Below are 17,341 nucleotides of genomic sequence, written 5' to 3'. Positions count from 1 at the left end.
CACAAACTGTAAATGACAGCAGCAAAGACCATATTAACAATGTTAGATTTAGTTCCACTCTGAGTCCTAGTCAGCCAAGCGATCCAACCATTGAGATCCAGAGGCCAAGCTGTAAATCCCAGCCATTTAAAAATACTGACTGCCAGCCAAGTAGAAAGACTACAATCAAAAAACAAATGATTGTGACTTTCCAGACAACACTCACAGACCGGGCATAACAGAGAGGTCATAGGAATGTGCAACCTATTAAGATTGTCCCTTGTTAACAATTGTGAGTTAACCACCTGCCATAGCATAAACCTGTGTTTAGGGAGGATAATCTTGCTCCAAACAGTCCTAGAATACTCAACTTTTTGCTGAATTAGGAGGCTATTATATAATTTTGAAGTCTGAAATTTCCTTTGCACACCAATAGCTAAAATGGCAGCAGGACTAAAAAAATCCTTGATATGACAGAGTTTCCGCCAGTACCAACTACAGTCTCCTTTCAATTCATAGTTCCAGATGTTGTTACCTTTCAGATAAATGGAATGAATCCACTTAACCCAAAGCAAATCTGGTTTGGACGATAAAGCCCAAACATACTTTGCTAAAACAACCCTGTTCCAAATGGCTCAATCTCTGAAACCCAAGCCCCCATAAGCTTTAGGGAGGCAAACCTTATGCCAAGAAGGGATGTGTAATTTGCTCCTCTGCCCAGAAATGCCCCACAGAAAACCTCTACAAATTCTTTCGATTTCATTGACTATACTTTGAGGTAACACAAATATTGTCATCCAATAGTTACGAAGCCCAAGTAAAACAGAGTTGATAAGTTGGATCCGGCCTGCAAAAGAGAGATGTCTACTAGCCCAATTCTGAATCTTCAACCTAAACTTCTGAATTAGCATCTCACAATCTGCATGTCTCCATTTTGTTGGCCTCATTGGAGCCCCAAGGTACCTTAGAGGAAAGGAACCTTCTGAAAGATTAATCTCTTGAGCAATCTGGGATCTATCAGAGTTAGAGACTCCACCGAAAAAAATTTGAGATTTACTAGAATTGATGTACAGACCAGAGGCAGTAGCAAACTCATCAAGAACCACCTTAACACTCCTAACAACTGGGAGAGTACCCTTACAAAAGATAAGCAAGTCATCTGCAAAACACAGGTTAATAAGCTTAAGACTTTTGCACATCGGATGAAATCGAAAAGGGGAATTCAGGGCTGCAAGCTGTAAACTTCTAGACAAATACTCCATGATGAGAACAAACAATAGAGGTGACATAAGATCACCCTGTCTCAGCCCTTTCTCTCCTTTAAAGTTGCCTTGAATTCTTCCATTCATCACAAGAAAATAGGAAGTATTCCTAACACAAGACATAATCCAACCTATGAACTTCATGGGAAATCTTAAAGCTTTTAATAACTCCTCAAGAAAAATCCAATCTACAGTATCATATGCCTTGCTAAGATCTATTTTAATGACACATCTTGAAGAAGTAGAAATTCTCCCATAGTTTTTAATAAGATCTTGACAAATCATGATATTATGGGCTATAGTGCGACCTTTAATGAAAGCTCCCTGATTGGTCTGAACAATATCAGGAAGAACAGCAGCCAGTCTTTTACATATCAATTTAGCCATGCACTTGTAAAACGTGGAGCAGCAGGCTATAGGCCTATAGTCTACAGCTCGAGAGGGATTAGCAACCTTAGGAATCAACGATAAGGTAGTTTCATGAAGTTTTGAGGGGAACCTACCAGATTCAAAACAGTGAGAAATAGCAACACAAATCTCATCACCTATATCACTCCAGACAGCTTTGAAGAATCTTGAACCATACCCATCAGGACCTGGGGATTTGGTAACTGGAATACTGAATAAGGCCTCCTGAATTTTCTTTTTAGAGAAAGGTCTCAAAAGCATCACTTGTTGCTCAACTGAAAGTTTTGGCCCCATTTCTATATGCTGAATGTTAACCCTACCTGTAGCCAAGCTAGGACTGCCTAAACAAGCTCTGAAATGACCCCAAAAAAAAGAGACAACTTCAGAATAACTATCAACTAACTGCCTTTCTGCTGTTATGTAAGAGACTATCCCATTCTCAGCTTTATGTTTCTTTAAAAAAGCATGAAAGAAAGAGGTGTTCAAATCTCCCTGTCTCAACCAAGTGATTTTACTCCTCTGGATTAAGAAACTCTGGTACAATCTTTCATGATCCGAAAAGTTACCTGCTGCAATTCTCTCAGCCTCTTGATAACATAAATCGTGGGGATGAGCTTGGGCTTGCAGCTGAGCATCTTGATAGGAGTCTTTAGCTTTATTATAATGAGCCTTAAGATCACCAAATCTGTCCATATTAAAGGTCCTTAAGCAATGTTTTAGTCTCAAAAGCTTGAGATAAACCACATTTATACCAGAAGCTTTAATCGGGGTTCTCCAGCTTTTTAACACCAAATCAGAAAAATCATGGTGTTCTGCCCAATAATTGTAAAATCGAAAAATCTTGCATCCCAACTTCTCTGAGTTCTAAACTCTAACAAGACAAGAGCAGGGATCTGAGATGCCTTCCCACCTAAATATAGTTGTAGACTGAGAAAATAAATCAAAACATTTTTCATTACTCAGAACATGATCTATTTTTGAGTAGATCCTAGCTGCACCATCTTGGTTGTTGGTCCAAGTAAAATATGAACCAATATTTTGTAATTGCTCAACATGTGCAACTGCCAGCCATTTAATAGAATCAGCTAGTTCTGTGTTAGAAATTGGCTTGCCTCCCATTCTGTCCTTGCTCGAAAAAGGGGCATTAAAGTCCCCTAAATATAACCAAGCTTTAACCAAATGACTAGGCCGTTGTAGCCCATCCCAAAGACTTCGCCTACCCTCAATCGAATTAAAACCATAAACAAAGGAGACCCCAAAATCCTGCTGTACTCCCATCACCTTCACCAAACAGTGAACAACTTGAGTGGACTCCTCTAAGATGGTGATTTTAACATTTAACCTTCTCCAAATGATTAATAGACGACCTTTGATGATGGAACTGGTGTGAAAATCCCAGTGCGGAAACTGACTTTCCATGAACTTATTTATTTTACAACCCTTCAGTTTAGTCTCTAAAAGACCACAAATTCCCACTTTATATCTACTACAAAGATCACTAACTAGGCTATGTTTATTGGAATTATTTAGCCCTCTAACATTCCAACTGAATATATTGCAGCTATCCATTGGAGGTGTTAGGAATGGAACTACCTTCCTTACCATTCACCATTGGCTCTTGAAGCACCACAAACTTGTTAGAATTCTTATTCTTATGACCTGCATTATTAGCAAGAGTGACTGATCTCTGTCCCTCCTTAACTTGAGCAGCAATACGTTTAGGGGTACGCCAAGGTTGGTTAGACTTAACCTCAGCCACAACCTCTTCGTTTGGTAAAACAGACTCAACGGGATCTACCTGATCTTTGTTAACTTCTGAACTAGCCTGAATCTCACTTTCTTCTATCTTTCCAGCCTGATGTTCACCAGGTCCCTGCTCCTCCTCCGAAGGATGTTCTGTTTCCTTCCTAGCCCACTGAACTTTCTTATCTTTCCTACATTCGGCCATTGAGTGCCCAAAACCAGCACATGTCTTACACTTTATCGGTAACCATTCATACTTAACCTCCTGCTCCATGATTTGGCCATGTTCGTTAATGAATTGTATGCTTTTCGGAGGATTATCAGTGATTTCCATTTCAACCAAAACTCAAGCAAATTGAATACGTGAACGCTCCCTAGTAAACTTGTCCACCATTATGGGATTACCTATAGTGCTCACTAAAGCACTGAGACATTTACTACCCCAATATTGGAGCCCCAAATCTTGAAGGCGAATCCATAGAGGAACAGAACGCACAAGACGAACCGCACTCAAATCCGCAGTCCAAGGTCGAACTATAACCAGCTTCCTATCAAAGTGGATAAGGCCATTTTCTAGGACATGATCCCTTGTTGCATCATCATTGAACTTTACCATAGTTAGATCCATCGTCATCCTTGCTATCTGAGCTATCCCTAGGTGACCCCAAACCCTCTTTATAAATCCTTCAAAGACAGCCATAGGTGGGTTGGCAATTAGTACCATGCATATAACTGCCGAGCTCCAATTTGCGGACTGCATTTTAACCTCCTCAGCATCAACTTTAGGAAACTTTCGTCCTTCTCTAAACATTGGTTCTGTGAATTCAAGTTTCTGATCCGAAAAAGAAAGATTACCTATCTTCAATTTTTTCCATAGTTTTTTAGCGGAAGCTTGATAGTCGCCCTTATCCACCTTGTCTGCCCAATAGTTCTGCTTAGATGTCGAACCAACCTGACCAATCTCTTCAGATTGAAATCCCTGGGTATCGATGTCACCCGACCCAAAGATCTCATCAAAGTGACGATTCAAGTCCTCTTCGGTTGCCTCTACTTCTACCCCAGATGCAGCAAGCTCGTTGCCCTCATCCACTCGATTGTTGTCCAAACCAAAAATTGGCAATTTATCCTCCACACTTAGCTGTTGATCTTGCTCTCCTACTGGAGAAACTGGCTTACGTAGGGATTTTTTCTTCTTCGCCATGGGAGAGAGAAAACCAGCACTGTAGCCTTTTCTATCTATCTCAGATAATGAATCTTGAGGTGGCACTGGAGACATATGTTGCTAGGCGACACTGGAGACATAGGTTGTTGATACCGAGGTTAAAACTTAGATTGTTGGCCTTGATTATTTCTCCAAGAGAAATTTGGGTGATTCCTCAATCCTGGATTATAGGTTTTGGAGAAAGGATTACTGTATGACCTCTGAAATTTTCTAATGACTTGAACTTGATCTTGATCCATGGGAATATTATTATGTGGGTCTGCGACTGTACACTGATCAAAAGGATGGGGTAATTCCCTGGATAGCCAAGACCATTACACTGTGTATTTTAAATAGTGTTGGACTTTCTAATCAAGTCATTTGGACATAAACGTGTAACTAGAAGTAATTAACAGATTAGGGTTAAAAATTTTGGTCAACAGAATATTTAATTTCATTAAAAAGTTTAAGTTTGTACATAGGATCCCAAAATAAACATTTAAAAATTCATTTACAATCCAAAGGGGTGGTTACAACACATGTCGGCCTAAGCAGCAAAATTAGGGTTTAACCCTAGTTCCTCTGTCCCCGGTTGTGGTGGTCGAGCAAGTTGTATATATACACGCCACCACCGAAGCTTTCCAACTCATGGCTGGTTCAGTTTCCATTTTCCCTTACCTGCACCACATAGCACCCATGAGCCAAGGCTCATCAAGAAAACTTAAACGTGCTCATAAGCAGATAATAACATATTACATAATCATAATTAGCATGCCTAGAAGTAATAACCCTACTCATGCATGCATTCAATCCTGATAAGTGACTATAGAGTCACACCGGGGCCCATTGCCCTAAAATAAGCGACTGTAGAGTCACCCTGGGGCCCATTGCCCTATCCTCTATATAACCAGTATTAGAGCTGACCAAGCGTACCTGGCACTTTATTTTCTAAGCGACCATAGGGTCAGTCAAGCTATACCACACTCCTGGATAGGCTTAACCATATGGCATATGCTTAGCATACTATTGCCCCTTGACTTATAAGTCAAGCCTTTTGCCCTGCGCTCAACGCGCTATTGCTACCCATGACTTATAAGTTAAGCCTTTCAATCAAGTAAAACAGATATGCATACATTATATATTACATGTATGCATATAACGTCCCACGTCACTATGGTTGTTTCCTGGAATGACGACTGGCTTTGCAAACCAACATGAGTCTTTCCAACATGCTTTGTCCTCACTCGCATGCTTCCTGGGAAAACTTCCAGGAGTTCACCCATCATGAGACTACTCCAGATCAAGCACGCTTAACTTTGGAGTTCTCAAGTGATGGGCTACCAAAAAGAAGATGCATCTTGTTGGCATAGGTAGTACCCATCAATCCATTTAAGCCCTCTTCAACCGTGTAGTCCCATAGCTACACAGTCTTAGAATCATCATACTTGACCTTCCCTAGGCAGAGTGGGATTGCACAACTTTTACCTGGTCTTTCCCCCTGCGGATCACGGGATTCTGATTGTCACAATCAGCCCCCTTTAGGGGTTCGACATCCCCGTCGGCCACTGGCCCTGCAAACCAACACGAGTCTTTCCAGCGTGCTTTGTTCTCACTCGCATGCTTCCTAAGAAAACTTCTCAGGAGGTCACCCATCATGAGACTACTCTAGGTCAAGCACGCTTAACTTTGGAGTTCTCAAGTGATGGGCTACCGAAAAGAAGATACATCTTGTTGGCATAGGTAGTACCCATCGATCCATTTAAGCCCTCTTCAACTGTGTAGTCCCATACCTACACAGTCTTAGAATCATCACACTTGACCTTCCCCAGGCGATGCGGGATTGCACAGATTTTACCCAGTCTTTCCCCCTACGGATCACAGGATTCTTACTGTCACAATGCACAACACAGTTAACATGTCTAATAAAATAGTCAAAGCATGGTCATAACCATGTTCAATAACCGGGCCAAGACCTAATCATATTCTGGGTGTAGTTTTCTTACCTCTGGTCCAAACACTGGATAAATAAAAATGACTCTCATGCACGATCTTGTCCCGAGCCTTAGCGGTAACCTAGTCATAACCATAAATAATATCATCATTACGATTCAATCCCATAAACAAACTCCGGGACCAATTCCGTGCCTACAGGAGCTCTAAGTCCACCCAACGGGGTGGTGGAATCGTCCCCCGAGCCCCCAAGTTCTTCCCAAGCTCTAAAATTGAGGCTTGCTGAAATTGACACAGGACAGGGGTGCTCAAACAAGTCAGAAAGTTCCCAGGAACTCCCTTGCATAGTGCAGGGCCGCCCAGAACAAGGGCCAGTGTAATGCCCCAAATTTCCTAATAAGGTTTAGGACCTTGATTAGGAGGCCAAGAAGGCCATAATTGATTTATTATGTTATTAAATGATAATATGCATGTTTAGGTGTATTAAATATGCATGTGAACCCATTTCTGATTAATTGGGTGATTTCCATATTTTGGCCATTTCGGGCATATTTGGCATATATGTGATATGTGTGTGGAGCTTTATTATTATTTGGTTATGCTAGGGTTACTCAGCACGAGACAATCCTAGGAGGTAAGCTAGTGGAATAGTCACAACGAGATTTATTCTTGACTCGGAGTGAGTCAAGGGGTATTTTGCATTACCGGGTTATTGGGTAATGGGAATAAGTATTTGATGATAAATTGGGAGTTAATAAGATCAGGGGGAAATTCTGGAGGTTTTGACTATTTTACCCCCGGGGACGTTTTCGGGACCCCGAGTGTTAGGATTTGTTTGAGGCTACTTAAGCTTGAAGTGACCTGTTAAGAAATAAAAAAGAACGTTCAGAACATTCTTTCTCCCTCAAAGTTCCATTTTCGTCTCTCGATCGCAATTTCAAAGGAAACTTGAGTTCTAGGACTCAGATTCAAGTGAGGATCGAGGCATAGCGATCCTAGGCAAGATTAGAAGCTTATTAGCCTGAGGATTTAGTTGGGAACAACTCAATCGGAGGTAATTCTAAGTTTTTAAAGTTTTTAAGCTTGAATTGGATTTTGTGTTTTGATGAGTTTTTGATTTGATTAAGGCTTGGGTTTTGTTGGTTTTGGATCATGGGGATGTTTGGGAGCTTTGATTTTGGGATTTGGATATGTTTGGGTAGGTTTTTGGAAGGTTTTTAAATGAATAAATGGAGGTTTTCTGGCTGGGTTCGAGGTTGAGCCGCAACTCTGTTCTTGGGAACTGCGGCTCAAGCTTGAAGAAGCTGGTGGTTTGGGGCTGCTGGGTTATTTGAGCTGCGGCTCCATTGGGGAGAGCTGCGGCTCTAATGCTGTCAGAGAAGATTTTTGGGCCTGACTTGAGTGGGGTTGCGGCTCTAATGTTTGGGGTCGTGGCTCAAAAGAGGAAAAATGGCCAAAATGGTGTTTTGATCATGGAAACTCAAACCTTAGGCATCAGGATCGTTCCTACTACCCGATTTAGTAGGATTCGATGTCCCGGAGGCTAGGTCTTGGTCCGGGCATGCCATGAATGTTGAATATGAGATTGATCAGAGCTTGAGTCTCTGTCTTGTGCATAATCCTAATTATGCTAACAATTGCTAAGTAAGCATGTTGAATGCCCTATATTCGGATATATGACATATGATATATGCCTGGTAGCATTGCTTACTTGTGCGTGGCACTGACTTACTAGCCAGAATCGACAATGGTGTCAGAACTAGTTGTGAAGTTGTGACTTACTAGTCAAGTTCAATAGTAGTTTTGAGCATTGGTCGTGTGTTACTGACCTAAGACTTAGGAGCGGCATAAACGTCATGAACGTAGAGCCGATAAAAGATTAGATCTAATTGACATCGGCATTGAATGACTCATATGGAGTATTAATGCTAGACCGACCCTAAGTTCGATGAAAATTATAAGCGCTTGACTAGTCCATGACTAGTTACTCAGAGCCAGGGCCAAAGGCCTAGGTGACTGTTTTGTCACATGGCTAAGGGAGCGGTACCCACAGTAGTGACTCTATGGTCACTCGGTAGGTTTATGTTGGTGACTATTTCATCAAATACCTATCTTGTTTAAGCTAGTGAAATGATCACTTATTTGTAAAGCCCAGGTGACCGTATCGTCACATGGCTAATGGGACCTTAGTGACTTTTACAACTGTCACTCTTATATTTAGGGCTATAAGCCCAGCATGGTTACCGGAACCACTAGTGTTAAATCACTTATCTGATTAGGATTGACTTGATAGTCATCCATTCAGGAGGGCAGGATTCCTTATACTGGATACCCATCATTATCAGAACTTATTTGCATGTGTGATTAAGGCTATTGTTGCTAGGCATGCACTTTATAATTTGATGGCATGATATTACTGATCATGAGCATATTAAGTTTTCTTCCTGGGCTTCGGCTCATGGGTGCTATGTGGTACAGGTAAAGGCAAAAGAAAGCTGGACCATCCTTGAGTTGGAGAGCTTAGGTGACGATGTGTACATATGCGGCTGCTCGACCGCCACGGGCGAGGGTTGAAAGAGGAACTAGGGTTAAACCCTGTTTTGCTGCTTAGATCGGCTGTTTGTAAATATTTTCTTGTAATAGACCTTTAAATTATATTTTTGGGATCCCAATGTATACAGTAAACGTTTTAGTGAAACGTTTATCTTAACCAAAAATTTTAATCCCTAAACTGCTAATCATACTTAGTTGCACGATTATGGCCAAATGACTTGATTAGCGAGTTTAGCACTGTTTAAAATGTGCACCGTAACGGTCCCTAGAGTTTAGGGCTTTACAGCCAGGGCGCCCAAGCAAGTCAGAGAGCCCCTAAAGCCCTCCCTTGCATAGTGCAGGGGTGCCCAAACCCAGGGCAGGGGCGCCACCTCGCAAACCCAAAATTTTTGGGTTTCTACCTACGTTTTCTCTGAGCTCAACTCTTCAAAACTCACCCCAAGTGCCAATCCCAACCAAAAATGAATCCTAAATAAACATAATACAACTTAAGCAACACAGTAACACCAAAAGCTCACCCAAACTCTCACTAAAACTCAAAACCCAAATCTTGAGCTTCAAAGCTCAAGAACACTTCAAGAACACAAGATACTCAAGAAAAGCTTCATAAATTTACCTTGTCTATGGAATTAAAAAAATTTCTCCACCTCTACTGATCCTTGCTAGCTCCCAATCTTCCCAAGAGAGCCCAAATTCCACACTGATTTTTTTTGCTAGCTCCTACTCATCACTTGTTGTTTTAACTCCCAAAACCCTTCCAAAGAGGTAACCAAGAAAGGCAAAGAGATGGAGACACATGTGAATGAGCTAGAGGGCTCAGACGTTGGCTAACATGACTCAGCCCAAAGATCAAAATGACCAGTTTACCCTCACCCAATGTAGAGTCCAAGAACTTTAGATAGTAGTAATAGTAATAGCTAGTTAGATAGTAGTAATAGTAATAACTAGTTATATAGTAGTAATAGTAATAGCTAGTAGTAGTTATAGTATGTTTTTAACTGTGGATTTTGGTTCAAGCCGGGACTTAGTTGGACACTCGTAGCAACACTTGTAGATTTGATAAGTTTAACCTATATTTTAAGAATATTAATTATAACCTAAGGTTTGATTAATATGACTGATTATGAAGATGATATTTATTATACTATAAGGTTTAGATAGACCCAATAAGATAATAACACTTGTCATGTGTATGTTTAATGAGAAATTAAGTATTTTTTAGGAATAGTTTATTAAGAGTAATATTTGAAAATCCTAGAGTCTGCCAGCAGCTTTGAAATCGTTAAAGGACTTAGCAAGGCTGTTTACTCAATTCAAATTAGGCTGAAAAAGTGTAATTACGTGTATAATATTTCAGCGTATGCCAATATATCGCAGCTCTAGGGGGCGATATATCACCACACGGGGATACGAAAAACACGTAACTTTGCACGACCACCTCGACGAGCCTCGGGCATATGAGCCCAGGCAAAATATCGCCTATGGTAGGCGATATATCGGCCCTAGGGCATACATTTTGAATGATTTTGAAACCGAGCTCATTTTATTTCATAACCTCTTGATAAGTCCATAATCTTTTTGACCGAGTCTTCAGCCTCTGCTGAACGATTTTTCAAATGTTTTTCAATTAAAAAGTCATTATTTTATTCAAGCTAAATGAAAATCTTTTCATTCTTGAACTCTATAAATAGGACCTAGTACCCAGCCATTTCTTCATTCATCAAGCTGAGTTCAGAGCCTACAAGCTGCTAGGATTACTTTAGAGTGTTAAACACTTAGGTTGGGGGTTATAAGCTTTATCATTATAAGCTTATTAAACACTTGGGAAGTAAGGTTTATAGTGTATTTCGGTTTCAAGGTGTAGTTCGGTCATAGAAGCGTTCAAGGTATTCCTAATTCTAGTTCCTTTCTGTGTTGTTTCATTAGTTCTTATAGTTTTTCTCTACTCAAATCCTAACTCAGTATTCTTTATTCTTGGTTAGGCATCTAAGTTCTTTGAACTTGAGGGTCTTGTTGGTAAGTATCTTTTCGATGGTGTAGTTCATTCTTTTCATCTCTTTTCTTTAGAATACTCACCTCTCTATTAATGGTTTTTAGGAGTGTTCTAAAATCCCGATCTTGTTTTCATCATCCCGGTATTTTGGTAAGGAAAATAGGATAGTTCTTATGTGATATGTGCTATGTTTATAAAAAAGTGTTATGATTATGCTATAGTATGACTTTATTTGTTATGATATATGTATGTGTGGGGCTTATAGTTGTTATGTAGCAAACCCTATCACTTTTATGTTTTGGGGCTTATAGTTGCTATATAGCAAACCCCAACACTTTTATGTTTTTGGGGCTTATAGTTGCTTAACTAGCAAACCTCATTGTAGTCTGAGGCTTATAGTTGCTTAGTTAGCAAACCCCAATAGTCACCATGTACATGGGTTATAATTATGATATGTGTTTATAGTATATGATATATGTTCATAGTTTATGTGTATGATTATGTTTCATGCTTGTAGTAGATTTTCCTTGCTGGGCATTAGGCTCATTCCTTTATGTTTTATATGTGCAGGAAAATAGTATGGCGGCGGGAAGGTTCTTAGCAGCTTGGGAATGTGTATTGAGGGAGAATGGAAATCAATGGACTGTGCGAATGATTCGAGGATGGAGTTGTTTAAGTCTTCTAAATTATGATTTCTATGTATTTCTGCACTTAATTTTGTAACCAATTTATTTAAGTTATGTTCTATTTTATTTTCAAACAATGGGATCCCATATCCTAACTAAATTTTATGTATTTTAACCCTAGTTTTACAGTTTTTAATAAATTTATGACTGTTTTGTATGTAAGTTTTCTTAAGATTAGTATCTATGAATAGTAGTTATTAATGGTCTAAAGTCTAGAATAAGTTGGGTCGTTACACCCAAGCCAATGTTTTTTTGTTTAAACCAAGGGTATTTTGGTCTTTTCTCGAGATTCCACTAATCTCAAATATCACTCTAATTTCCCAATTAATTCCAATATTCCCAAATGATCACCAAACAATTCCCATTACCTGATAAATCCAGGTAATGTACTAAATTACTAAAATACCCCTAGGCTCGCCTCGAGCCGGGTATTTAATCCTATTGTGACCTTTCCGCTAACTTGCTCACTAGGTTCATCTCATGCTGAGTAACCCAAATATATCCACATAATAATATGGTCTCAATCACAAATCACATATATTGAAAAATATACCCTCAACGGGTCAAAATTATGAAAATACCCTTCTAATAAGAAATGAGCCCACATGCATATTTAATACACTTAAACATGCATAAACAGTCATAACATAATATAACTAAGGTAATTCACATAATCATACATATATAATCACCTAAACACATAATTAATCCAATTATTGCCCTTCTAGCCCCTAATCAAGTCACTAAGTCTTATTAGGGAATTCAGGATGTTAAAGATGGGGTCCCCCACACATTTCACAAGTCGTCTGCATCTGTCTAGCTTGAGCTAAGATAGTGTTCTACTGCAACTGCTTAGTCAATGTGGCGACTTGAGCAGTTAAAGCAGTTATAACATCTAATTCATGAACCCCATCTACTTTTTTGTTACTAGTCGCTCGCTCATCAAACCCCTGGTGGTTATTCATGACCATTTCTTCTACTATTTCACAGGCCTCATGTTGCAACATCAATTATCGTGCGAGTAGTACCGCACAACCCATTATAGAAATTTTGGACCAACATCCACTTCTCAATGCTGTGATGAGGACACTTTCTCAAAAATTCTTTAAACCTCTCTCATGCATCATACATGATTCCCCATAAGGAGGAAGTTATTGATCTTTCCTTTCAACCTTGCAACTTTTGATGAAGGAAAAATTTTGTTTAGAAACTTCTGTGCTAGATCCTCCCAAGTGTTAATATAGTTGGCCTACAGATTGTTTAACCAGCTCTTGGCTCTTTCCCTTCGTGAGAATGGGAATAGCCTCAATCTGATAGCATCGTCACTCATCCCATTCATCTTAAACGTTGCGCACAACTCCAGAAAATTACCTATGTGCATGTTAGGATCTTCTGTGGGGAGTCAACAAAACTGAATGGTAGACTAAACCATTTGCAAAGTTGTCGGCCTAATCTCAAAATTGTTAGCAGCAACAATGGGGTTTCTGATGCATGAATGCACTCTCGTAACAGTGGGGAGTACACAATCCCTTAAGGTTCATGCCCTTGATCTTGGGCTTCAGCAGCCGCTGCCCTCCAAAATTGTTGGCGACATTATTTGATGCATTCCTTTAGGTTGCAGTCATCCTAGCCTCCAAACTCTTATTCTTTCGATTATGTCTACATGTTCGCTCAATTTCAGGATTCACTGGTATTATCTTAGATGTTCTTCCACGTTGCATAAACCAATACTACATGAAATAAGAGAATTCAGACACAAATTAAGTTAGAATTATGAATGAAAAATAACAAAATTAGAATAAAAATTAATTATTTTGATATTAATAATTTTTAATCCCCAACAACGGCGCCAAAAAATTGTTGCGATAATTTTGCTACGACAGTATATGTGATCAAAATTCTGTAATATCTCGATAAATATGAGTATAGTCCAACAGAGATTGAATTATTAATTATCAATAATTAATTTCCTATTTCTATTTGGTTAAAAAAGATTGATTTTAGAATAAAGCAAAACATAAACATAAAAATTATGAAACTAGAAATTAAAAACTTAAAAAAACTGACACTAAATAGAATTTATTTAATGGATGGAAAGCTAGGGAATTTAATATTGTATTATTTCCACTCTTCTATATCATTAATGCAATTTTCACAATTGTTCTTCTTATTGAGTTAGCGAGTTTGCAAAATTAATTTAAATTCGAAATAAAATATATAAACTTCAACCTATATGAAAATTTCCTACATCTCTGTGATAAACTCAAGATATAAGAGGCATTAAGAACAAAAACTCATAAAGCTACACAAACCATATAAGTACTCTCATCCTATATCGAAATTTAAGTCTAATCAATTACAACATGTTTAAATCTCACTTTTCAAATTTTGAATCAAACACATATATATTATGTAATAGATGGCCAATTAATTACAAAAAATAAACACAAAGAAAATATCTCAATAATGAAGAAGGAAACATGAAATTGCATTAAATCATAGAAGAGTTTCAAGAGACTCCATTAACAACCCTAAAAATTAACTCAGTTCACATTCATAATGTTAGCATCCATTAAACTAAAATTAAACATGAATAAAGATAAAAGAAGAAAGAAAAAAACTCTTGAAGCAGTCCAATCTTCTCCAACGTGATCCCAATTGTCAGCTCCAAGTCTAGGGCTCACAAAATTGTGTTTTTGTGATGAAATCGCGATTAAATGCTAATCCTTGCACTCCCCAAGTTAAAAGACCAAAATGCCCTTATAAACATTTCATTTGCTTGCATTCCATGAAAATCGTACGACTAGTAGCGCTGATTACTCTAAATAATATAGAGTTATTATGCTTTTGAACTTAAAAATATAATTGAAGTTTAGTGATTTGTATTCTTAGTGTGTTGTTTAGTCATTTTATCTATTAAGTTTGTTTGTGAATTTTATTTTAATCAATTATAAATATTGTTGGAAAATAATTGGATTAAGAGCTAAAAAGTGTGATATATATTTTGAAGGCCAAAATGAATGAATGCTTGGAGAGCTTAGTGGAAAATGTATGTAGATAACATATTGGAGTTGAATACTGAAACTTTGCTGCAACAAAGTATGCGCAGTCAGTAGCTTAAGTTATTCACAATTGGTAACTCATTAAATGAGTTGGAATGGTATGCTGAGTTGGGAGGATGAGTGAGATATTAGCTTATTTTTTTTATGCAAAAATAGGTGGTCCCCACGTGGAGAGAGAAAGAGAGGCTTTCTACCCATATTGGGAACTCTAAGTGTAGGTCCATTGTCTTCCACCTTTGTTGAAGCAGTACAAAACACCATTAGAGACCATACTTTTTGCAACTTTTGAACCTGAAACATCAAGAAGGAAGAGGGAGAACGTGGGAGAAGATAAGAGAAAGGAGAAGAGGAAGAGGAGGACAACTTCCACTATTTGGGCTAGATTTTCTTTACTCTTTTTCTCTTTTGTATTTGAATCTCTTAACTTATCTTGAACTCATTGAACAATGGTGTTTATATTTTGTGGTTATGTTAGTATTTTGATAATGAACTAATTTCTTGAAAGCTAGGGGTATTGATAGACCCTAATTTGTAGTGATGTTGACTATAATTTGTGCAAAGTATTTCTTGTTCAATTAAGCTATGCTTATTGTTAATTTTTGCTTAAGAGTGATTAACTTGAGTGCGATATGAGCTAATTTGAGTTATGGATGGATTTAGATTAGTGTATAGGCTTAGTTGATGCATGTTGATAATTATGTTGTTGATTAGTGGATAATTTAGGGATATTTTATTCACCATGAAAACTTGAAGGGTTGATGGTTGAATATATATTCTTGAAATTGAATTTTAGCATAGGAATATGTGAATTTTATTGCTAGAACTTTAACATGAGTATTTGGAAAAATGGCATGCACATTGGTTAGGGAATCCTAGCTACAAGATTAACTTTGCTGGAACTTTGCTACAACAAAAACAAGGTTGAACTACAAATTGGGGGGAATTGATCTTCTTAGCTACTTTCACCACTCATTTCACAAATTGACTATCCCATTGATTTAATTTTAGTTGGTTATTTTATTTTCCTAAATTAGTTTTTAAATCATAATTAATTAAATCATTTCAAATTGTTGCAACCCAAATTGTCTAGAGTTGATTATTGTAATATTTAGCTTAAAGCAATCCTTGTGAAAATAATTAAAATAATTATCACTATATTACTTGCTTGACGATTGTGTACACTTGCATATCATAAAATAAAATCACAACAAGTGTTGCAATGCTACCTTATAGCATTGGGACACTAATTCTGTTTTGCTCTTTGACTTTGATAGCGCTGCAGCGCTATATACTACCGCATGGGCGCTAATTACATAGATTTCCTCTCTGTTTGTAATAGCATTGCAACGCTAATAACAGGCGTTGGGGCGCTAATTCAATTTTTCTAAGTTCTTCATTTTGTGTAACGCCCTGGATAACCAAGACCGTTACACTGTGTGTTTAAAAATAGTGCAAGACTTGCTAATCAAGTCATTTAAGCAAAATGTGAATCCAACGTCATCAACAGATTAGGAATAAAAGATTTTGGTCACAAACAGGCTATTTTCATTAAGAATGACAGTTTAAATACATGGAAACTCAAAACAGGGTTGGATGACTTAGTTACAGTAAATTCCAAAAGTTATAAATAATGCAAGCCACTCTAATGGCAAAATACACATTTTAGGTTTCCGTCCCTGTACAATTCCTCAACCGTGGCGGCCGAGCAGCTGACAATGTACACCTCGCCCCCAGAGCTCTCCAACTCATGGTTGATTCAGCATACCTTTGCCTTTACCTGCACCACATAGCACCCGTGAGCCGAGGCCCAACAAGAAAGCATGATATCATAGCCATATCAACATCAATAACCAAATATTTCACAGCGCATAACCAGGAATACAACAATTCATAACATTTATCCAATCAGCGGCAACACTCAACAAATTAACAATTTGTTATCCAGACAATCAACAAATCATATCCATATCACAATATTCACATTCGTAATCAACAGTTTATCACATCCATCAAATAATATTCAGGGTCGGCGCCCTTAGGTCGCACCCTCTCTTTAACCCACTGTCTTTGGCTCACTTAGGCCGCCCCCAGTGTTATACCTACTAGCTCCGACCAGCTTAACCGAGCTCAGTGATAAATAAGCTGCCTCAGCTACCAGTGCCCGAGTCGCGCCTTGTGCGCAAATATTGATTCCGACACCCTTAGGCCGGTTATCACATGTCCCATGGCATAATACCATCTCATGTCATGATATACAAATATAGGGAGCTCTTAGTCCCATCATGTTCACATGGTTAATCACATTCACATAACAATGCATACAAACATAGGGAACACTTAGTCCCAACCTAACCACATAGTCAGGTGCAGCTTTCTTACCTTTAGATATAGCTAGCTTATTCAATTGATCCTCAAGCATGATCCCGTCTGAACCTTAGCGCGCACCTAGTCACAGCCATAGATCAGAATCATCACCAAACCTCAAATCCAAAACCTAGCCTCGG

At 38.4% G+C, this 17,341-nt stretch overlaps 1 protein-coding gene and 1 non-coding gene across 2 annotated transcripts; one reads left to right on the top strand and one right to left on the bottom strand.

Annotated features, from left to right (window-relative positions):
• Positions 1–2,513: 2,513 nt before the first annotated feature.
• Positions 2,514–3,726, bottom strand: LOC133824313 (uncharacterized). The gene is made up of 2 exons (XM_062257191.1): positions 3,243–3,726; positions 2,514–3,103 (listed from the first exon to the last, which is right to left on the bottom strand). Exons 1-2 carry the CDS (start codon positions 3,724–3,726, stop codon positions 2,514–2,516), a joined length of 1,074 nt encoding a protein of 357 aa, XP_062113175.1.
• Positions 3,727–12,847: 9,121 nt separating this feature from the next.
• On the top strand, positions 12,848–12,950 carry LOC133828278 (small nucleolar RNA R71). Its single transcript, XR_009890906.1, has one exon. It is a non-coding gene; the product is annotated as a small nucleolar RNA R71 (small nucleolar RNA).
• Positions 12,951–17,341: the final 4,391 nt, after the last annotated feature.

This window comes from Humulus lupulus, chromosome 3 (assembly GCF_963169125.1).
Source record: "Humulus lupulus chromosome 3, drHumLupu1.1, whole genome shotgun sequence".
In the NCBI taxonomy this organism is placed as follows: domain Eukaryota; kingdom Viridiplantae; phylum Streptophyta; class Magnoliopsida; order Rosales; family Cannabaceae; genus Humulus; species Humulus lupulus.
This window is presented reverse-complemented; position numbering and strand designations above follow the sequence as displayed.